At 45.5% G+C, this 23,729-nt stretch overlaps 1 protein-coding gene across 5 annotated transcripts in view; it reads left to right on the forward strand.

The window, feature by feature from the left end:
• Positions 1-23,729, forward strand: part of POLA1 (DNA polymerase alpha 1, catalytic subunit) — a 606,439-nt gene that overhangs the window by 37,261 nt on the left and 545,449 nt on the right. For 4 of the 5 annotated variants that reach the window (XM_058186076.1, XM_058186077.1, XM_058186079.1 and 1 more), the window contains exons 7-8: positions 6,003-6,098; positions 22,455-22,638. In XM_058186076.1, the coding sequence (XP_058042059.1) occupies positions 6,003-6,098; positions 22,455-22,638 (280 nt within the window). The remainder of the gene's footprint in view (positions 1-6,002; positions 6,099-22,454; positions 22,639-23,729) is intronic. The other variant, XM_058186080.1, reaches the window with a different exon arrangement.

A 23,729-nucleotide genomic window follows, 5' to 3' on the forward strand; every position in this document is an offset into this window, starting at 1 on the left:
ATTCCAATCTCCCAATATAATACACGATTTATAATCCCATAGAATCAACTTATCATACAACATTCTATAAAATTTTTCTTGTTGCTGATTGGGTGCATATATACCAAACAAAAGGGTCTTTTTTGTTTCTATTGTAAGTTCAATAGCAATATATCTTCCGTGAATATCTGCCTCTATTAACTTGGCTGGTATATCTTTTCTCAAATAAACCACTATGCCATGTTTTTTGTCCAAAGCAGAAGCAACAAAATGTTTACCTAACTTTGAGTTTATTAAGTACTTTTGATCTGATAGTTTAATATGCTTCTTGTAAACAAATCACATCTTTTCTATTAATTTAAATAAAAAATTCCAATGCAATCGATCAAAAGCTTTCTCTGCATCAAGAAAAATAAATGCTGCTGGAATAAAAATTTTCTTTTCTAAATACTCCAGTAAATTAACAATCTGCCTAACATTATTCCTCATCTGTCTCCCTTTTATAAATCCAGATTGATCATTATGAATTCTTCGCTGCAAAATCAACATTAATCTATTAGCTATTATTTTAACAAAAATCTTATAATCATTATTTAAAAGCGAGATTGGCCTATAGTTCCCAGGTTTAGAACAATCCTGTTCCTCTTTTGGTATCAATGAAATAAAAGAGGTTCTCCATGAGGGGGGAATTCCCCCTCCTATTTGTATCTGATTAAATAATTCCTTAAGTGGACCTAACATCTCATCCTGTAAATTCCTATAATAACTAACTGTAAGCCCATCCGTACCAGGAGTTTTCCCCATTTTTAATTGTTTAATTACCAAAATAATTTCTTCAGAAGTTATAGGCCGATTCAGTTCATCCGTTTGTTCTAAAGTTAAATTTTTAACCTTATATTCCTTCAAATAATTATCAATATCCCTGTTCAATATATTATCTTTAAGATATAAATTTGTATAATATTCTAAAAAAGCTTTTTTAATTTTATCCTGTTGGTATCTCTCTTTACCTTTATATTCTATTTTTTCTATAGTACGTTGTTTTTGTCTTTTCCTTAAGGTATATGCTAACCATCTACCAGGTCTATTTGCATTACAAAAAGTATTATGTTTGGCATATTGTATATTTGTTGCCACCTGATCAGCTATTATCATATTAAATTGATTCTGTAATAACTTTATTGCATCTTTAAGTTTTTGATCATGCGGGTTATGTATTAATAATTGTTGTTTCTTATAAATTTCCTCTTCTAAATACCTACGCTGTCTTTGTTGCTTATTTCTCTGTCTATTATTAATATATATTAATACACCTCTCATAAAAGCTTTACTAGCGTCCCAAACCATTTCTATCGATGTTTCGTTATTCAAATTATAATCAAAAAATTCTTTCATCTGCTTTTTACATTGAATTACATTATCCTGATATCTAAACAAATTTTCATTTAATTTTCAAGTTCTTCTACCTTCTTTTCCATATTGCAATTCCATCCAAACAGGACTATGATCAGACAAACATCTTGGAAATATCTTAGTTTTCTTCACCTTAAAAAGCAAGTCGTTAGAAATTAAAATAAAATCAATACGTGAGAAGGATTGATGCCTATCAGAGAAAAAAGTATAGTCTCTTTCCTCCAAATTCCGCAGTCTCCATACATCTCTCAACTCAAAATCTTCTATCATGTCAAAAAGGGATTTAGGCAGCTTTGCATGTGCAGGTATCTTCTTAGAAAAAGTTCTCTTGTCCTCTCGTGTATCTATTACTCCATTCCAATCTCCCAATATAATACACGATTTATAATCCCATAGAATCAACTTATCATACAACATTCTATAAAATTTTTCTTGTTGCTGATTGAGTGCATATATACCAAACAAAAGGGTCTTTTTTGTTTCTATTGTAAGTTCAATAGCAATACATCTTCCATGAATATCTGCCTCTATTAACTTGGCTGGTATATCTTTTCTCAAATAAACCACTATGCCATGTTTTTTGTCCAAAGCAGAAGCAACAAAATGTTTACCTAACTTTGAGTTTATTAAGTACTTTTGATCTGATAGTTTAATATGCGTTTCTTGTAAACAAATTACATCATTTCTAAATTGTTTCAAATAATGAAATATTTTTCTTCTCTTCTGAGCTGAATTCAAACCATTGACATTCCAGGTCAAGATTTTATTTGCCATTACTGGCCTGCTGAAGCTTTTGAGCGATCAGCTGAAGATCGTCCTCCCGTATCTTCGGCCGTGCTCCTCCCACCGCTTCTGTAGCAGAATCCTGAACTTTACTTTGAGTTTGTTGCTCCTTTTCTTTACGCTTAAGGGCTCCCTTCGTCAGTCTTTGTTCTTTTGGTTGTTCCTCAGATGGTAACATCACTGAAATCACCTCAGCTTCCACACCCATTTGAGTCTCTTGAATTCTTTTCTCTATTATTTCTACTTCAAGTTTCAGCACGGTGGAAAGAAAATCTTTGGCCTTAAGCACTGTATCAATACGATATCTCCTTCCTTGATAATACACTGTCAAACCAACTGGAACCTCCCATCTAAATTGAATCTGGTATTTCTTAAGTTCTTGTGTAAAAAATGTAAAGTCCTTTCTATCCCTTAACATCTTGGGAGGAATCTCTTTCAAAACCTTCAGCTCCTGTTCCCCTATTTTCAAGTTTTTCTGAAATGCAACTTGCAAAATTTGATTTTTCACTGTTCTTTTCAAAAAATAAACCACAATGTCTCTAGGAAGTTTCTTCTGCCTAGCAATCCAGGAATTAACTCTATAAATTTTGTCAATTTGATAAGCAACCTCTTGTGGATCAAGTTCAATAAATTCAGCCAGAGCTTCTGATAAATTTTTTTTTAAATCTTCCCCTTTCTCCTCATTCAAGCCCCTAATTCTTAGAGCTCCTTCCATCATTCTATACTGCATCACCACCACTTGATCTTCATTTTTGTCCAATTTAATTTGCATTCCCCCCATTCTATTTTCTATTTGCTGATTTGACTGAGCAATTTCTTGCACCTCCTCCTCCACCACCTCCAGTCTTTTTGCCAAACCTTGGAAAGCCATCAAAATATCTTCTCTTATTTTTTTATTATTCTCTTTTATTTCCTCTCTTATTTTCTCATTATTATCCATTATCTCCTTAAACTTTTCTTCAAAGACTTTCCCTTGTTCTTTAATCAAATCTTCTAAAGCTGGTTCAGAACCCCTTCTACCCCCAGTCTTAGGTGGCTTAGTAGCCATTTCAGTTTTTAAAATTCACAAAATATAAGTCTAGAAACTTCTCTTTTCCCCTTTAAGTATAGGAGAGCTCACTTCACTTCATTAAAATCCACAGATAACATTTCTTAGCTTCTTAGTTACACAGGCTGTTTAGAATTCCATTCTTTCACTCCCTTTCAGGCGCCATCTTAAAGAGTCAGTTGAAACAAAGAAAAAAAAAGTTTCTCTTTTTAAAAGGGTAGAAGTCAGGAAATCAAAAATACTTGCAATCCAGTAATTGTTCACTCGAGCTCATTCCGTCTGCTTATAGAAATCCATAAAGTTAAGACAATTAGCAGAGATGGACACTTTCTTCTTTTCCTGCTTTTGCAGGCACGCACTGAAGTCGGAGCTTGGCAGGAATATTTATGGGACTCTCGACCCTCAGGGCTCTGCTTAATTAAAAACAAAGCCCCTGGGGAGGTCTACCACCACACCCCTGCAGCTCTTATCTTTTCCCTTTCATCCAGGGAAAGAGATTAAAGCCAGCTTTTCCTGGCTTTTACGATGTTCAGTACGGAGCCCCTTAATTAGGAACTCAGTGAAGAAGGTGGCGCCACCGGAAGTCGTTTAAAGGGGTTCTTGTTTATCTTGGTGACATACTTATCTACACAGAGACCGGAAGTCGTTTAAAGGGGTTCTTGTTTATCTTGGTGACATACTTATCTACACAGAGGAGGAGTATGTAAAGCTATTAAGAGCAGTACTCAAAAAATTACTAGCCGCTGAGCTTTATGCAAAATTTTATAAATGTGAATTTCATCAAACGAAAATTGATTATCTGGGATACCGTATTTCCCCTGAAGGTTTGGAGTTAGACCCTGCAAAAGTCCAGGCAGTATTAGAGTGGGCACCCCCTCGCACCCGCAAACAGTTACAAAGCTTCCTGGGTTTTGCTAACTTTTATCGTCAGTTCATTCCCTCATTTGCTGACATTGCCCTGCCAATCACCGATCTCCTCAAAACAAAAGGGAATATTAAACCCAAACCTTCCTTACCACTGGAGTGGTCAATGGAGTGTAAGGCCACTTTTGAAAAATTGAAGTGATTGTTTGCCGCCGAGCCGGTCCTCAAGCACCCTGACATGGAGTCCCCATTCGTGGTTCAAGCAGATGCTAGCGATGTAGCAGTTGGAGCAGTTTTACTCCAAAATAATGCTAAAGGTGAGCTTCAACCGTGCGCGTGCACATCTCGTAAGCTCACTGAAACAGAGCAGAGATGGGCCATCTGGGAGAAAGAAGCTTTTGCAGTGCACTGGGCTATCTGAACATGGAGACAATTCTTGGAGGGGGCCAAACACTTTTTCGAGGTGTGGACTGATCATAAAAACTTAGAGGCCCTAAAAACTCCCAGAAAACTATCGCCAAAACAAGCTCGATGGGCCCAATACTTTAACGTTTTAATTTTTCCTTGCGATACATTCCTGGGGGAAAGAACTTTCTGGTGGATGCCGTTTCCCATTTGCCTCAGTACAACATTACTCGCAAGGAAGTAGCACGCCCTATACTCCCAGTTCAACAACTAGTTGCCCCGGCAATTACCCGTAGCCAAGCACAAAGCCAAGCACGTACCGATGTGGCACTACTAGAAGATCTCACCAACTTGCTCAAGGAAGCCTTAAACAAGGATGACTGATTCTTAGCCCATTCGCATGAGTGCACTCTTCATGATGGACCTAACCTATCGTTTCCAGGACTAACATCCTTTTTTCGAAGGAGGGCCAAATGTCAGCCTCCGCTTTATTTAAGCGTATTTCTCCTACTAGACTGTTTTACTGTTTTATTACTTCATTAAAGGTTTTCTTCTTACTGAATGTCTTACATGATTTATGGAGGAGGGGGGAGGTTTGTACTGTTGCCAGCATTCGGCTGACATTGCATGTGTGGGGGAGGGAGATAGTCTCTCAAACAGACGTTTGAAGTGATTTGGCGCGTGAATGTAACGGGAGTTGCCTGCTTCACATTTCATCCAGAAGTCTGACAGAGGGAGAATATCGGAAGTGAAACTACACGTGGCCAAGGAGGAAGACAACATTGGATTATAACTGAACTCTAGTGGGAGGAGGGTTCAGGAGAGGATATGACATCTGTGGTTTTAGTATACTTTCAGTTAGCTTCATTTGCAATCTGACGTGTTTAGTAAAAATTACCAATTTCTTCAAAATGATGGAGTTGGGTCTTTATTTTCTTAAACATTGATCTGAAGCAAGCTGACAGGCCCATTGGCCAGGACGAATGGGTGGGTGAGGGCCAGCCGAGGAGGAAAGCTGGAGTTAAATGGGCAGAGGTAGAAGCCTGGAGGAGGAGGAGAGCCAAGGGTAGGAGACAAGACCCATTTGTGGGGTAGAGGTTATAAAGCGAGAATATTGTTTTGCAACTGTACAACTGTTTCTTGAGATATTTTGAAGAAAATTCAGATATAAATTTGATAAATGAGTTCAAAATTCTATTTAATTATAAGTCAGGTATCTTGGTTTATTTTTATATGGTTTATTTTTATTCAAATGTGAAAATATGCTTAATAGAAATTGGATTTGCCTGCTGCAGACTGTAAAAGGGGAGCTTCAGTTATTAAAAGGTGGTTCTAGTAGAAGATTGCATTTATTCATTATTTTGCATCCATTTCTGTCTGATGCTTTGTGCAAGTGTATGGGGACGAGGGGAAGATGATATTTCTGAGAGTATGTATCAGTGAGGAAGAGATAAGACTCTTTATTTTGGAAGTTATATTAAAGCAGTATCAACATCTGTGTTCTCTATAGCCTGTTCATATAGTACCACCAGTTCCAGTGCTTAAAAAAAGGAGAATTGTTGGAACACCATTAAATCCTTTTTCTGTGCAATCCGAAGATTCCAAGGTAATGCTCTGAAATGGAAGTGTTGTTTTTTAGCTTTCTAGATTTTTGATGTTGTTGGTACTTTGATTTTATTTGTTGTTCTAACAAGTGGAAAATAAAACTGGTGTAATTTATTTAGTCATCAAATTGGAAAAAAATGTACCTTTGGATGCCAGTACAATTTTATTTTGCCCACCAAATTAAATAGGCTTGCTATTGTAGGGGACATTTCTTTTATTAATTTCCCTGAAGTTTGTTTTAAACCAATGCACATTTCTGTTGAAGCACAGATTGTTTGTAGCAGTGATGGCGAACCTTTTTGGTGTTGCGTGCCAAAAGTCTGAGCGCACGAGCGCTCCCGCGTGCCAGCACCCATAATGCAATTGGCGCCCCCATTTATGCATGTGCGCATGACCAACCATCACACTCCCTGTGCGCATGCGCCCCGCACTGTGCATGTGCGCGCCCCACTTTTTCCAAGAGGGCCGGTGTGCCTCATAACGGAAGACTACTGGCCAGTTCCCTGGCATGACAGCTGTTCCCCAGCCGGCGGCAGCACTCTCGCCCCCCCCCACCTCGGCAGCACCATGCGCCAGCTGCGGAAGTTCACCCCTCCACCTCGGGCCCTGCATGCAGCCTGAAACCGGGAGATGTGTCACCCAGTGTAGCGCTCTTCCCTGAGGGCTGCCTGCTCACCCACCCACCAGCCAGATTGGGCTGGAAGCAGCGTGTCACCTTGCATCCATCCTTGTCCTCCTCCTGCCCGGCTGCTGGTTCCTTGATGTGAGCAGAGGCTGCTGGTTGGAGCGAGGGGGACTACAATTCTGGTCTGCCGTGGCTGCGAGTGCCAAGGCATAGCTAGAATTGGAAAAAAAGGCTGTGTGGCTATGGCGAAAAAAACCGGAGCAATACCCGGCAGCTTGGATGAGAAGGCATGAGCGAGGTGGCAGCTCTTCTTCCGAAAAGTGTGTGTTGGGGGGGGGGGTAAAGGCAGGCGCGCCGGCAGAGACGGGCTTTGGTTGTTAGTTCTGCTGTGACCCTGAACCTTGCCTGGACTCCTCCCCGCTGGGTGCTAGGCTTCCCCGGAAAAGGCACAGAAGGCAGGAGAAACCTAGGACTTGATGGGGGAGGGGAAGTGTGGAGATCGGAGAAAGCAAAGAAGGCAGGAGAAACGTAGGACTTTTTTTTTATTGAAAACGTTTTAACAAACAAAAATATTTCCCCCCCTTTTCCCCCCCTCCCCCCTCAACCCCCCCCTCCTCCCTTCACCCTCCCCGGCTTCCTGGGTCAATTACAAGGTATTGTTATACATGAACCAAACAGAGTAAAATTTTCCCTTCTAATCCAATTAACCTCATCCGAGTCTTTTCATTTCCTAACCTCCCCCATTACATTCTAAAATAATACATCCTAATTATTCAAAGCAGTCTGATATCTCTTAATCTGATATCTGTTTTGTAAATAATCAATCCATTTTTTCCATTCAATTAAATATCTTTCCTGCGTATTGTCTTTCAAAAAGGCTGAGATTTTAGCCATCTCAGCCAAGTTAGTAACTTTCAATATCCATTCTTCTATTGTAGGTAATTCTTTCCCCCCCCAATATTGTCCAATCAGCAGCCTTGCTGCTGTTATTAAGTTCAAAATCAATTTAATCTCAGTCACTGTACAATCCGTTATAATTCCCAACAGGAAAAATTGCGGCAGGAACTTTATCTTCTTCTTCAAGACATTTTGAATAATCCACCAAATTCTTATCCAAAAGGCCTTAATTTTCTTGCAGGTCCACCAAATATGAAAATATGTAGTTTCATCAGTCACATCTCCAACATTTTGCTTGGATATCAGGGTACATACATGATAATTTTTTGGGATCTAAGTGCCATCTATAAAACATCTTATAAAAATTTTCCCTTAGATTCTGTGCTTGTGTAAACTTAACATTTCTAACCCAGATTTTCTCCCATGTTACCAACATTATTGGTTCCTGAATATTCTGTGCCCATTTTATCATACAATCCTTTACCAAATACCAAAAGTGATAATCAAAAATATGTCTAAACAACAGAAATAAAAATTAGAGGAGATAACAGGATTTGAGGTGGTAAAAAAGGTTAAATATTTAGGGGTTTATATTAGCTCATCGAACAGGAAACTTTATAAGAATAATTATGAGTTGCTATGGCAAAAAGTTCAGAAAGACATGAACGCCTGGAAAAAACTGCAGCTATCGCTATTGGGAAGGATAGCGGCTATTAAAATGAATGTGTTGCTTAGATTTTTATTTCTGTTCCAGATGATACCAATAATCAAGAAAGATAAAAATTTGGAGGAATGGCAGATTGGGATTAACAAATTTATATGGCAAGATAAAAAGGCAAGGGTTAAAATGAAAATAATTCAGGACTCACGGGAAAGAGGAGGCCTAAAAATGCCTAATTTTAAGCTATATTATGAAGCAGTAGCCCTTTCAGTAATAAGTGACTGGTTTAATTTAACGGAGGAAAGAATTTTGAATATAGAAGGTTATGACTTACTATATGGATGGCATGCGTATTTATTTTATGAAAAAAAAAAGTGGATAGGGCTTTTAAGAGTCATGTGTTGAGAAGTGCTCTTTTGTGTGTCTGGAAAAAATATTCCTATAAATTAGACTCTAAGATTCCTATATGGGCAAGCCCCAGACATGCAATAGAGAATATAAATATAGAACAGAAACAGGAAACGATTACTTATAAAGAACTTTTATATGCTGAAGGAGGTAGCTTGCAATTAAAATCTTTACAGGTATTAAATGAAGGGAGGAAATATACTTGGTTTCAATATAGGCAACTAAGTGCTAGATGGAAAGAAGATCAAAAAATTGGTATAATGCAAAGGGAGGAAAACTTAATAAAGCAAATTAGAAATCAGACCCAGGAGCATATAAAGAGATTGTATAATGTGTTGCTTGAAATAGATTCGGAGAAACGTAGGACTTGATGGGGGAGGAAAGGGCCGTGGTGGCTCAGGCTGTAAGATAGCCTGTTATTAAAACACAGCTGCTTGCAATTACTGCAGGCTCGAGTCCTACCAGGCCCAAGGTTGACTCAGCCTTCCATCCTTTATAAGGTGGGTAAAATGAGGACCCAAATTGTTGGGGGGGCAATAAGTTGACTTTGTAAATATACAAATAGAATGACACTATTGCCTTACACAATGTAAGCCGCCCTGAGTCTTGTGAGAAGGGCGGGATATAAATGTAAAAAAAAGCAAAAAAGTGTGGAATTCGGAGAAGGCAGGAGAAAGGTAGTACCTGAGGGCGGGGGAAGTTTGGAGATCGGAGAAGGCAGGAGAAAGCTAGGACTTGATGGTGGGGGGAGTATGGAGATCGGAGAAGGCACAGAAGGCAGGAGAAAGCTTTCCTCCCTGGAAATACACATTGCAGAGTCGGGCGTCCTCCTCCTCCTTCTCCGCACACTCACTTTCTCTTTCCTCCTGGCTAGATCTGCCGCCTGAAATTTGGGGAGGGGATTGCAGCCCTGCCGCCCGAAACCTCTTGCCAAGATCGCAGCAACAGTATTTTCAGGTGGCAGCGCCTTGCTTTACGCCTCCTGCACAGTGTCTGCTTCACCAACCGAGTCCTGACTTCCGCGGGCCGCTTCTGGAATCAGGCTCCAACGGAGGCAGCAAAAACGCAGGGCGCTTGCCGGGAAGCATGGCACCCAGTGGGGAGGAGTCCTGGCAAGGGTTCGGGGTCACAGCAGAACTAACAACCAAAGCCTGTCTCCACCGGTGCGCCTGCCTCTACCCCCCAACACACGCTTCTCGAAAGAAGAGCTGTTTGCCGGCCCTGGGCACCCGAGAGAAGTGCTGGGTGGCTATTTTGAAAGGGGAGGGAGTGGTTTATGCAAGCCGCAGGATACAGTCTGAGCCTCCTCAATCGGGGCCTGGCCTGGCCCAGGTGTTTGGAAAAGTCTGGAAGGGGAAGGGGAGAGGAGGGGGGGCCTTTCCCAGAGGCAAGGCAGCAGATAAAAGCAGCAAGACTCTGCCATAGTTCTTTCGATGAGCTGTCCTCGTGCAGTTCTCAGGTCCCTGTCCAAACTGGCCTGGAAACGGTGCGTCACCTTGCACCCACGAGCGAGGCAGCAACTGCTCTTGTTGGTAACTGAGCCTGCAAATTGGCGTGGTGGGCTCAGTTACCGGTGAGAGCAGCTGCTGCCTCGCTTGCGCCTTCTCATCCAAGCTGCCGGGTATTGCTCTGGTTCTTTCCGCCATAGCCACGCAGCCTTTTCTTCTAATTCTAGCTATGCCTTGGTACTTGCAGCTGCGGCAGGCCAGAATTGTAGTTCCCCTCGCTCCAACCAGCAGCCTCTGCTTGTTACTTGCCGGTAACTGGGCCCGCAAACTGGCCCCTCCTAGGCCAGAAGAAGAAACCAACTGCCCTCTGCTTGGGTCATCTGGAGAAGGGGCAGGCAGAGCGGCTAGCCACCTTGCCTTACACCTGCGCAGCGCGAGAAACTATGATGCTCTTGTTTTTCCTCTGGAAGCCCAATTTTTGTAATCGGGTAGGCAGCGGAGATCTCCAGGCAGTGGAGATTGTGGCAATAGTGTTTTTGGTTAGCATTGGGCATGGCAGGGGCTTGCTGACGGGCCCAATCCGCACTCGATCCCAGCTGCTGCGCTGCCATCCAAGCCAGGCTCTCTGGCCGTACGCCAGGGAATGAGCCGCAGGCTGGGCAGCTGCCTGCCCTGTCAGCAAATGCTGCCCTGTGCACCTGAGCCAGCTGGTTGCCCTCCCCCTGCAGCTCCCCCTGCTCAGGAGGAACGCAGCCTAGACGACCCGCGCGGCTGGTGGAATGAGCCAAGAGGGGCATTTCGGCCCTGCTTTTATGGTGACCACAGGATCATCTGTGTGGGCAGCCCATCCCCCCCCACTGGCTGCCAAAGCCCTGTCAGCCACACCTGCTCAGCCTGCGGCTCCCAGCGGGGAGGAACTCAGGCAGGCCATTATGTTCTGAGCTTCCCTGGCTGGTGCATGGTACTGCCAAGGTGGCGGGGCTGAGAGCGCTGCTGCCGGCCGGGGAATGACGGCTTCCAGCAGGGAGGAGTCCAGGCCACGGGGTCATCTGCACAGGCAGCCCACCACCACCACCCCACCCTCACTGGCTGCTGGTCCACCAGTGCTCCAGACCACCTGGAACCGCACAAGAAGCCCGCGTGGGCAGGGAGGGAGGGAAGCCCCGGCTTACTTTGCTCTGCTCCCTTAGGAAGCGACCGCCGGGATCCCCTCTCTGTATGTTTTGGCAGGTGTGCCTGTTGCCAGTCTTTGCATGTGCATGCATGCCAGAAACCAGACCAGCTGGCTGGTGCACATGTGCACTCTGGAAACAGGAAGATCATCTTCCTGAAGCACGCATGTGCAATGGGCAGCTGCTCTTCTGGTTTGCGGCATGCTGGCTTATGCACCAGAACCCGGAAGAGCAACGGGCCATGTCTCTGCATGCCCGGAGAAATGGCTCTGTGTGCCACTTCCGGCACACTTGCTGTTATGTCCTGCACCAGCAGTGGCGGCCCCTAGTGGTGGAGATGGTTTCTTGTTCTGTTCTGATTGGCTCCCGCTTTGACAGCCGCGTATAAAAGGGCTGTCAAAGCGGGCACACTCTTCTTGGTTGTTGCTGGTCTCTGTGAGTTAAAAATAAACGTTGTGTGTGAACATATGTGGAGCCTCAATTATTACGGAACCCACAGAATATAATACTGGCAACGAGGACTGAGGAAAGTACGTGAGTTGCTGAGCTGCTGAACGAGCCAAAGTGTGAATTTCTCCTCAGAGATATTCAGATCCCTGTCCTACAGAGCAAACCATGGCATCGCCTCAGAACTTTGTGCCTTTTAACCCAGCGACCGAATCGTGGGAGGCGTTTGTAGCCCGTTTTGAATGCTTTCTTATTGCCAATGAGTATACAAACCTATCTAGTGAAAGGAAGCGTGCTTATTTCCTGGGTTTCTGTGGGGCAGAAATGTTTGAGACAGCCATGACATTGATGGCCCCTCAGTCAATTCATGCAGGGACTTGGGATGACTTCATGGCTAAACTAAAAAGACATTACGCCCCGGCATCCTCCAGAATTGCCCAGCGGCAGCTGTTTTACCATAGGGATCAGGCTGAGGGGGAATCGATAAACCAGTATGTAGCCGCTTTACGGAAAGTGGCGCGCCATTGTAAATTTGTTGATCTGGATGATTACCTTTTGGACCGGCTCGTCAGCGGTGTCCGGGATGAACGCCTCAAGCGGCGTCTCATCGCTAAGCAGGACCTCACATTTCAGATGGCATTAGATGAGGCATATGCCTCAGAGCTGGCCACCCTCTCATTAGCTGATATGCCTCGAGGGCAGAGCCCGCAGATAGCGAAAGGAGCAACAATTCATTTCAGCGAAGCTGATCCACTATATGAGGAGGAGGAGGAGGAAGACGCTGTCCATCTCCTTAAAGAGGTTAAGAAACCAAATACTCATGCGGGAGATAGCCTCCCTTTGACTGGCTGTTTTGGGTATGGGGGAAATCATATGCAAGCCACCTGTAATTTCAAAGACGCAATTTGCCGCCGTTGCGGCCGACAGGGCCATATTGCCCGGGTTTGCCAATCAGTCCAGCCTGAGAGGGTTCCGTCAGCCGGCCCTTCTCTTGGAAGACGACCTCACCTGAGATCCAGGAGGCCGCAGGATGACTGCTATGCCATTTTCTGTGATGAGATGGGAGGAACAGGGGTCAGGTGGCAATCTGAGGAACCGGTCCAGCAGAAAATCCGAATTTCCGTCCTGATTGAAGGGCGGCCATGCCTGATGGAAGTTGATACCGGATCTGCAACTTCCATTGTCTCCTGGAGCACGATAAAGCGTCTGGTGCCTACTATCGCTAAGAAGCGTCTGAAGCCTTGTGCGCTGTTATTAAAAGACTATCAGGGACGGCCAATTCCCATTGTGGGTAGTGGGAAATTCAGGGTACAATTCAAGAAATTTGTAGGCCGCCTATCACTGGTAGTTGTAGATGGCTCATTGCCTAGTCTTCTGGGGCTTAATTGGTTCGAAGCCCTGTGTTGTGACCCAGGTTCCTGGACCCAGACTCCTGGATTTGGATGATTCAGAAAGTGAGGGAGAAGACCTGGCAAGCCCTGCTTCTTTTGGGCCCTCTCCCTCCCTGGCACCCACTGAAAGGGAGGAGGAGGGGCCGGCTGATTCTCTTGAGCCTTCTTCTGATTTGGCAACGCCCCAGGAACAGTTTTGGAGTGATGCAAGACTGCGCAGACGTGACCGGCGCGCGCAGCAGAAGCAGCGTTGGGATAAGACCAAGGAATGATGGTCATGCAGTGACATCTGCAGAGACTATAAATAGGAGGCGGGACTTCCTGGTTTTTTGTCTTGGACAAAACAATGAATTTGCGCGGGCAAACTGTATCAATGGAGGGAAGAATATATTCGTGAGTAATTCTGGCCTTATCTATAATTTCCTTGTTATCTCCAGAAACTTGGCAGGCCCGTGGGTAGACGTGGCCAGGACATTTATCTATGTACATAAAGAAGAAGAGGAGGCCTTTGACGGACTCTTTCTTGGGAGTATTGGGGGAGGGAAATAGAACACCCTGGGTTTGACGATTCAGGGTGTTAACTTGATTGGAGCTAGTCAGCTGGATAAACTGGTCAGGGAATTTCCCACTGTATTCGATGGCCAGTTGGGAAAATATACCGGAATGCCTGTTTCATTTAACTTAGACCCTAGGATGGTGCTGCACAGATTAAAACCGCGCCGGGTGGCATTTGCCCTGAAGCCTAGGGTGGATGCAGCATTGGACAAACTCATTGCCCAGGGCGTTTTAGAACCAGTAGATTATGCCCAATGGGAGACCCCCATTGTGACTCCCATTAAGGCGGATGGTTCAATCCGCATCTGCGCGGACTATAGGGCAACCATTAATCGAGCATTGCAAGCCCATGCATATCCAGTGCCAGTGGTTCAGCATCTGCTGCACTCTTTGGGGCAAGGATCCATCTTCGCGAGGCTTGACTTAGCACAGGCATACCAACAATTGCCTGTGGATGAGTCCACAGCGGCAGCACAGACAATTGTCACTCACCGAGGGGCGTTCAAGTGCCGCTGCCCCCAATTTGGCGTCAGTGTGGCCCCGGGGTTGTTCCAATGCCTCATGGAATGCCTACTCCACGGAATACCCGGGGTAGTGCCGTATTTCGACGACGTGTTGGTTTCGGCAGCAAGCACTCCGGAACTGATGTCCAGACTAAGCCAGGTGCTAGTTAAGTTCAGGGATGTGGGGCTCAAAGTTAAGAAAAGCAAGTGTGTAGTTGCTGTGCCCCAGGTAGAATTCCTAGGGTTCCTAGTGGATAGGTCGGGTTTACACCCCACTACTGCCAAGACCAAGGCAATCCTTGATGCGCCGACACCCCGCAGCAAGTCAGAGTTACAGGTATTCCTGGGGCTCTTAAACTTTTATGCAATCTTTCTGCCACACAAGGCTTCGGTTGCAGAGCCTCTCCACTGCCTGTTGGATAGCAGGTCCCCTTGGGTTTGGAGTGTGAATGCTGCTTCTGCTTTCCAAGCTGTCAAGCAACTCTTGGTGTCTAACGCAGTTCTTACACAGTTCAACGAAAACCTGCCGCTTGTCCTCTCCTGCGATGCGTCTCAGTATGGGGTCGGCGCTGTGTTGAGTCATCGGCTGCCCAACGGGTCGGAAGCCCCGATTGCATTCTTTTCTCAAACCTTGGCCGCCGCAGAACGCAACTACTCGCAGTTGGATAAAGAAGCATTGGCGTTGGTTGCGGGGGTCAAGCGGTTCCATGACTATCTCTATGGTCGCCCGTTTGAACTAGTTACCGATCACAAGCCGCTGTTGGGGCTTTTGGCCGGGGACAGACAGACTCTGCAAGTACTATCACCAAGAATGACCAGATGGTCGGTGTTCCTGGCGGCTTATTCCTATTCCCTGGTCTATAGGCCTGGGAAACATTTGGGCCACAGCTAACGTCCGCCCAGTTTGAGTCATTCTTAGCGGGCCTAGGAATACGCCATGCTCTCATTTTCCCGTTTCATCCGGCCAGTAATGGCCGGGCAGAATGAGCAGTCCGGTCAATGAAAGAGGCATTGGCCAGGTCGGGCCCAGGGGGCTGGCAGGAGAGGTTGGATGAGTACCTCCTGGGGCAGCATTCCACGCCGTGCCCACTTACGAATAAGAGCCCGGCAGAGTTACTCATGGGCAGGTGTTTGAGGACCACACTTGATAGATTGCACCCCCAATACTCACCTAGTCAGCCATTGGACTCCATGGGGGCAAACAGGAGATTTGATTTGGGGGAGGCGGTGTACGCCCGGAATTACAGCGGCCACCCCCTATGGTTCCCAGGAAAGATCGTGGGAATCACCGGCCCGTGCTCATACAGGGTCGAGTTGGGTGAGGGTAGAGAGTGGCGCAGACATTGTGACCAGCTCAGGGCCCGGCGTTAGGTCGGGGACTGGCAGCTGCCAGAGTGGGGCACTCAGGAAGAGCCAGGAGGTAGCCCAACCCAATCATCCCGGGCAGAGGAGCTAAGCTCCAAGGGAATATGACGCCCAGCCCCTGTACCTGATAACCGAGAGGAAGCCCTGTCTGCTCTGCCGGTGGAGGGGCTAGGGGTCCCCGGGCCGGAGAAGTCCCCCACAGAAGAGGCTGAGGAGTTGGGCCAGCCAGTGACCATGGCTACAACGGTCCAGCCGAATCAAGCGGCGCCCAGCGTATCTCCTGGATTTCAATTGCGCAAGCTAGGGGGAAAGAAGTGTTATGTCCTGCACCGGCAGTGGCGGCCCCTAGTGGTGGAGATGGTTTCGTGTTCTGTTCTGATTGGCTCCCGCTTTGACAGCCGAGTATAAAAGGGCTATCAAAGCGGGTGCGCTCTTCTTGGTTGTTGCTGGTCTCTGTGAGTTAAAAATAAACGTTGTGTGTGAACATATGTGGAGCCTCAATTATTACGGAACCCACAGAATATAATACTTGCCATAGGTTCGCCATCACGGGTTTATAGTATTTCAGTACCAGACTTCGCCAAAATGCAAACTCAGAGAAGTAGGAATGCAACCTCAATAGAAGAAGATTATCACTTGAACATGTTTCAATATAGCATATAGGATGTTGATGTTATTTGGGATGAGTTTGATTCTGTGGCTCCCGAGGACATGGACAGGCTGCTGGGGAGGTTACATGCCACTACGTGTTTACTCTTGGCTGGTGCTGGCCACTCAGGAGGTGACACGAGGCTGGCTCCGGGGAATTATAAATGTTTCTTTGTTGGAGGAGGTCTTTTTCGCCGCCTTGAAAGAGGCGGTGGTGAGACCCCTCCTTAAGAAGCCTTCCCTGGACCCAGCTATTTTGGGTAATTACCGTCCAGTCTCCAACCTTCGCTTTGTGGCGAAGGTTGTAGAGAGTGTGGTGGCATGGCAGCTTCCCCAGTACCTGGATGAAGCTGTCTATCTGGACCCGTTCCAGTCCAGCTTCCAGTCCGGGTATAGCATGGAGACAGCTTTGGTCGCGTTGGTGGATGACCTCTGGAGGGCCAGGGATAGGGGTTGTTCCTCTGCCCTGGTCCTGTTAGATCTCTCATCGGCTTTTGATACCATCGACCATGGTATCCTGCTGCGCCGGTTGGGGAGTTTGGGAGTGGGAGGCACCGTTTATCGGTGGTTCTCCTCCTATCTCTCTGACCGGTCGCAGACGGTGTTGACAGGGGGGCAGAGATCGACCGTGAGGCGCCTTACTTGTGGGGTGCCTCAGGGGTCGATTCTCTCGCCTCTCCTGTTCAACATCTACATTAAGCCATTGTGTGAGGTCATCAGTGGCTTCAGGGTGAGTTATCAGCTGTACGCTGATGACACTCAGCTGTACTTTTCCACCCCGGGCCACCCCAACGAAGCTGTCGAAGTGCTGTCCCGTTGCCTGGAGGCCGTACGGGTCTGGATGTGGAGAAACAGACTCAGACTCAATCCATCCAAGACGGAGTGGCTGTGGATGCCGGCACCCCGGTACAGTCAGCTGCAACCACGGCTGTCTGTTGGGGGCGAGTCACTGGCCCCAACAGAGAGGGTACGCAACTTGGGCGTTCTCCTGGATGGACTGCTGTCGTTTGAAGATCACTTGGCAGCCGTCTCCAGGAGAGCCTTTTACCAAGTTCGCCTGGTTCACCAGTTGCGTCCCTTTCTGGACCGGGATGCCTTATGCACGGTTACTCATGCTCTTGTCACCTCTCGTCTGGATTATTACAATGCTCTCTACATGGGGGTACCCATGAAGTGCACTCGGAGACTCCAGTTAGTCCAGAATGCAGCTGCGCGGGTGATCGAGGGAGCTGCACGCTGCTCCTGGGTAACACTGCTCCTGCGCAGTCTGCACTGGCTACCTGTGGTCTTTCGGGTGCGCTTCAAGGTTTTGGTTACCACCTTCAAAGCGCTCCATGGCTTAGGGCCCGGGTACTTACGGGACCGCCTGCTGTTACATTATTATTATTATTATTATTATTATTATTATTATTATTATTATTATTATTATTATTATTATTATTAATTAAATTTTTATACCGCCCTTCTCCCGAAGGACTCAGGGCGGTGTACAGCCGGAGATAAAATACAAAATATGTACAATTAAAACAAATTAAAACATATCAAAATTACAAAACGGCTAATAATTAAAATTAAATTTAAAATATTTAAGAATATTAATAAAACCCCAATTTAAAATCAAACTATTATGCCAGTCCCGCTTGAATAAATAAGAATGTTTTTAGCTCACGACGGAAGGTCCGAAGATCAGGCACTTGACGTAGGCCAGGGGGGAGTTCATTCCAGAGCGTAGATGCTCCCACAGAGAAGGCCCTACTCCTGGGGGCTGCCAGCCGACACTGGCGGACGGCACCCTCAGGAGACCCTCTCTATGAGAGCGTACGGGTCGGTGGGAGGCATAGGGTAGCAGCAGGCGGTCCCGCAAGTACCCGGGTCCTAAGCCATGGAGCGCTTTAAAGGTAGTAACCAAAATCTTGAAGCGCACCCGAAAGACCACAGGAAGCCAGTGCAGACTACGGAGCAGTGGTGTTACGTGGGAGCCACGAGCGGCTCCCATTACTACTCGCGCAGCCGCATTCTGGACTAACTGCAGCCTCCGGGTGCACCTCAAAGGCAGCCCCATGTAGAGAGCATTGCAGTAATCCAACCGAGACGTAACCAGAGCGTGAGTGACTGTGCATAAGGCATCCCGGTCAAGGAAGGGACGCAACTGGCGGACCAAGCCAACTTGGTAAAAGGCCCTCCTGGAGACGGCCGCCTTTGGGGCCACTAACTCGCCCCCAACAGTCAGCTGCGGATGCAGCTGACTGTACCGGGGTGCCGGCATCCACAGCCACTCCGTCTTGGAGGGATTGAACTTGAATCTGTTTCTCCCCATCCAGACCCGTACAGCTTCCAGGCACCGGGACAGCACTTCGACCGCTTCGTTGGGGTGGTCCGGGGTGGAAAAGTACAGCTGAGTATCATCAGCGTATAGATGATAACTCACCCCGAAACCACTGATGACCTCACCCAGCGGCTTCATATAGATGTTGAACAGGGTAGGCGAGAAAATCGACCCTTGAGGCACCCCACAAGTGAGGCGCCTCGCGGACGACCTCTGCCCCCCTGTCAACACCGTCTGCGACCGGTCAGAGAGATAGGAGGAGAACCACCGATAAATGGTGCCTCCCACTCCCAATCCCTCCAACCGGCGCAGCAAGATACCATGGTCGATGGTATCAAAAGCCACTGAGAGATCTAATAGGACCAAGGCAGAGGAACAACCCCTGTCCCTGGCCCTCCAGAGGTCATCCACCAACGCGACCAAAGCCGTCTCCGTGCTGTAACCGGGTCGGAAGCTGGACTGGAACGGGTCTAGATAGACAGTTTCCTCCAGGTGCCGGGGGAGCTGCCATGCAACCACACTCTCTACAACCTTCGCCACAAAGCGAAGGTTGGAGACTGGACGGTAATTTCCCAAAATAGCTGGGTCCAGGGAAGGCTTCTTCAGGAGAGGTCTCACCACCACCTCTTTCAAGGCGGCGGGGAAAACCCCTTCAACCAAAGAAGCGTTTATAATCCCCTGGAGCCAGCCTCGTGTCACTTCCTGAGCAGCCAGCACTAGCCAGGAAGGACACGGGTCCAGTAAACATGTGGTTGCATGTAACCTCCCCAGCAACCTGTCCACGTCCTCGAGAGCCACAGAATCAAACTCATCCCAAATAACTTCAAGAAGACGTGTCTCCGTCATCCCGGTTGGATCATCGCAATCTTTGTCCAAGCTATCCCGAAACTGAACGATTTTATCGTATAGATAACCGTTAAACTCCTCAGCCCGTCCCTGTAGGGGGTCATCCCGTCCCTCCTGATGAAGGAGGGAACGGGTCACCCGAAACAGGGCGGCCGGGCGGTTATCTGCCGATGCAATGAGGGTGGAAACGTAGGAACGTTTCGCCTCCCTCATTGCCACTAGGTAGGTCTTAGTAAAAGACCTCACTAGTGTCCGATCAGCCTCGGAACGGCTGGACCTCCAGGTACTCTCTAGGCGTCTTCTCCGGCGTTTCATCTCTCTTAGCTCCTCGGAAAACCAGGGAGCCAATTGAGATCTACGCCGGGTCAGAGGCCGCAAAGGCACGACACGGTCCAAAGCCCCAGCCGCGGCCTGTTCCCAAGCCGCAACCAGTTCTTCAGTCGTGCCGTGGGCAAGATCCTCAGGGAACGGCCCAAGCTCCGTCAGGAACCTCTCTGGGTCCATCAGGCACCTGGGACGGAACCAACGTGTTGGCTCCGTCTCCCTGCGGTGGTGAGCGGCGGTCCGAAAGTCTAGGCGAAGAAGAAAATGATCTGACCATGACACCGGTTCTTTCACTACATCTCCTAAATCCAGATCATTTACCCACTGACCAGAGATAAAAATCAAGTCTAGCGCGCCTCCCCCAATGTGTGTAGGGCCATCAGTTACTTGAATCAGGTCCAAGGCCGTCATGGAGGCCTGGAACTCCTGAATCACCGTTGATGACAAGCCGGCCGATGGCAAGTTGAAATCCCCCAAGACTAAAAGTCTGGGAATCTCAACCGCCACGCCAGCAAGAGAGGGTCTTCTCTGGGTGCCGTCCGCCAAGCAATGCCGGCTGGCGGCCCCCAGGGGAAGGGCCTTCTCTGTTGGAGCACCTACCCTCTGGAACGAACTTCCCCCCGGTTTGCGCCAAATATCTGACCTTCGGACCTTTCGCCAGGAATTAAAAACTTACTTATTTATCCAAGCGGGACTGGCCTGATTTTTAAATTTTAAATTTTAACTTTTTGTAATTTTATATGGGTTATTTTAGGTTGGGTTAATTGATGGTTTTAATTCGGCCATTATTGAATATGTTTTTTAAATTGATATTTTAACTTGTTTTATTGTTTTTATCTTTGGCTGTACACCGCCCTGAGTCCTTTGGGAGAAGGGCGGTATAAAAATTTAAATAAAAAAATAAATAAATAAATAAATACATCCATACATACATACATAGAATAGAATAGAATAGAATTTTATTGGCCAAGTGTGATTGGACACACAAGGAATTTGTCTTGGTGCATATGCTCTCAGTGTACATAAAAGAAAAGATACGTTCATCAAGGTACAACATTTACAACACAATTGATGATCAATATATCAATATAAATCATAAGGATTGCCAGCAACAAGTTATAGTCATACAGTCATAAGTGGAAGGAGATTGGTGATGGGAGCTATGAAACGATTAATAGTAGTGCAGATTCAGTAAATAGTCTGACAGTGTTGAGGGAATTATTTGTTTAGCAGAGTGATGGCCTTCGGGAAAAAACTGTTCTTGTGTCTAGTTGTTCTGGTGTGCAGTGCTCTATAGCGTCGTTTTGAGGGTAGGAGTTGAAACAGTTTATGTCCAGGATGCGAGGGATCTGCAAATATTTTCACGGCCCTCTTCTTGATTCGTGCAGTATACAGGTCCTCAATGGAAGGCAAGTTGGTAGCAATTATTTTTTCTGCAGTTCTAATTATCCTCTGAAGTCTGTGTTTTTCTTGTTGGGTTGCAGAACCGAACATACATACATACATACATACATACATACATACATATATACTGTTAAGGACTATGTTAAATCATCCTTGTCACACTTGTCTTTTAGTATACCCCTTCAGGATATTAACATTCCTTGGCCCTTGGAATCTTTTATACCTGAGTAGAAAAAATTGTTTCTTTATATTTCTTGCAAGATAATTAGACAAAGAGGTTTTTATTTCATTGATTATAATCAGCACCATATTTCTCTTACACTATTTCAAGTTATATATTTGTATGTGTAACAAATTCCCACAATACTTGGGTCAACCAGAAGTAAGATTTATTAGAAAAACTATTTAAAGAGGTGGTGAGACTTCGGCTTGGCACAGCAACAGAAATCCATACCCAGTTACAGATGTCAGCATATTTTATACAGTTCTATCACTGGCTGTTTTTCCCTCCTAGCCAGGCCCAGTTGATAGACCTGGTTCAGTCACATGCTTTCTGACCACCTCTTACTCTATTATTCTACCTTTAAAATTAATTAGGCCTGTGTTGCTAAGCACCCAGCCAGCCCACTTCAGTTCTCATCTTCTTGGTATTCTCTTATCTTGTTTTTCTGTTCAATCCAGTACCTGGTACATATCTCAAGCCAGAAGCTGTGTATGTCATTCTTCAACAGGGGTCATATATCGGGCAAACATGGCTGTGCTCTAGATATGTAATAATATGGCTATACTTTAAAATATTAACTCTAAGCAAATGAACAAATATACAAGCTATATGCTAGTCTACATTATGGCAAATTACATGTATCCCATATTTACTTATTATCTTGTTAGGCCAAGCTTTATTAACTCTTTATGTCTTTATTCTGATAATAATAATTTTAAAGCATCCCCTACACTTGTGAAAATGTAAAGAAAATCATATCATTTCAAAAGCCTTGTTATTTCCTTGTGCTTATGAAGTTAGAATAGATGACTGAGGTCTTTTTCTGAAAATGCTTAAGTCCTTAATGTCATAACTTTCAAATGTTTGGTCTTCAAAGGGAATGCTCTATTTTGCATATGTTTTCTGTTTAAAATGGGTACTGGTATAAAGAACTAAAAAAAATCTAAACAAAAAAAGGAATTTGTAACTATTTGTAACCATCATACTACAGTTTATTGTTACATTGTGAGTCATTCTGAGTTGTCTACAGTTGGGCAAGGCCTAACTTGAATAAAATCAATTACGTTGGAGTTCATTTTTAATTGAAATTATTTGTGTTTAATTGAAATTATAGGTAACTGCTATAGTGAGAAAATCTATTCCTTCTGGAAAAAAAGAAATCCCTTCATTACAGTCCAAACACTCAGTCCCTTTAGCTAGATCAGAGGCAGTCACAGAAGAGACTATTAATAATGAAAATGGAGTGCAACTGATGGAAAATGAAGAACTAGTAAAAATAAAAGAAGAATCTATTAAAGGTATTTGTAATACTTCTGGTAACCTTACCCTTTTCAAATATGCTAGCATTGTTAAATCTACCTTGTAATTATACTCCTTTGCCGTCCAAGAGTATTTTCCAGTTTCAATATGTGGCTGTTTTAAACCTCTGAAGACCTGTTTGTTTCAAAGAATTATATTGTACTATCCCATGTGTAACTTTGAGCAGCAACAATAATTTAACATATTAACAGTAACACAGGTAAATAAAACAATGATAATCAGTGCAGTACATTTATAGGCCTGAGTCAGGAAACTGCCCATATATGAAAATCCTACAAACCATGTCATATCCTGCACCAACACTTTTGAAAGCAGAGAGGTCTTTAAGGCTGTTTGGTAAACTAACAAAGTTGGGACCATCTGGATCAGTGGTGGGATTTAGCCAGTTCTCTCCGGATCACGCGAACTGGTAGCGGCAACTGCAGGAAGCTCTGCCTGGACGTAATGTGCGACTAGTGCACATGCACAGAAGGTCGTGTGCATGTGCAGAGGTGGTGCGTGCGCTCACATTTGAGCGTAGGGAAGGTAAGTGAATCCTACTCTGATCTGAATCTCAGGGTCTGAGGTTGGGAACCACAACAGAGAAGGAAGACATATGGGGATCTGAGGCATTTTTCTTCCCTATCAATAATAGGCTGACCTGATCAATAATAAAGCTCACTGCACCTTCAGCCTTGAACTTTGTATCTAACTTTGTATTATATTTGTGAATATAAATTTATTCAGTGGCAGAAAGTTTTGATGAAATACATGTGTATAATATTCCTTGGCCTCTTAAATGCAGTTCGCTGAAGTAAGCTTCTGAAGTACAAAGGATCCTTGGGTATCTTAGTGCATTTGTCCTGATATGGTCACTCACACATTGGTTACCTCCGAATTGGACTATTGTAATGCATTCTAAATGGGGCTGCCTTTCAAAACTGTCCAGAAGCTTCAATTACTCCAGTGCGCAGTAGTGTGGGTAATTATGGACGTATCTTGTTTTGCCCATGTAACACTACTACTTTGTGAGCTGCTGTGGCTCCTGATAGGTTTCCAGATGCAGTTCAAAGTTTATTTGAACTTTATT

Source organism: Ahaetulla prasina, chromosome 5, assembly GCF_028640845.1.
Source record: "Ahaetulla prasina isolate Xishuangbanna chromosome 5, ASM2864084v1, whole genome shotgun sequence".
In the NCBI taxonomy this organism is placed as follows: domain Eukaryota; kingdom Metazoa; phylum Chordata; class Lepidosauria; order Squamata; family Colubridae; genus Ahaetulla; species Ahaetulla prasina.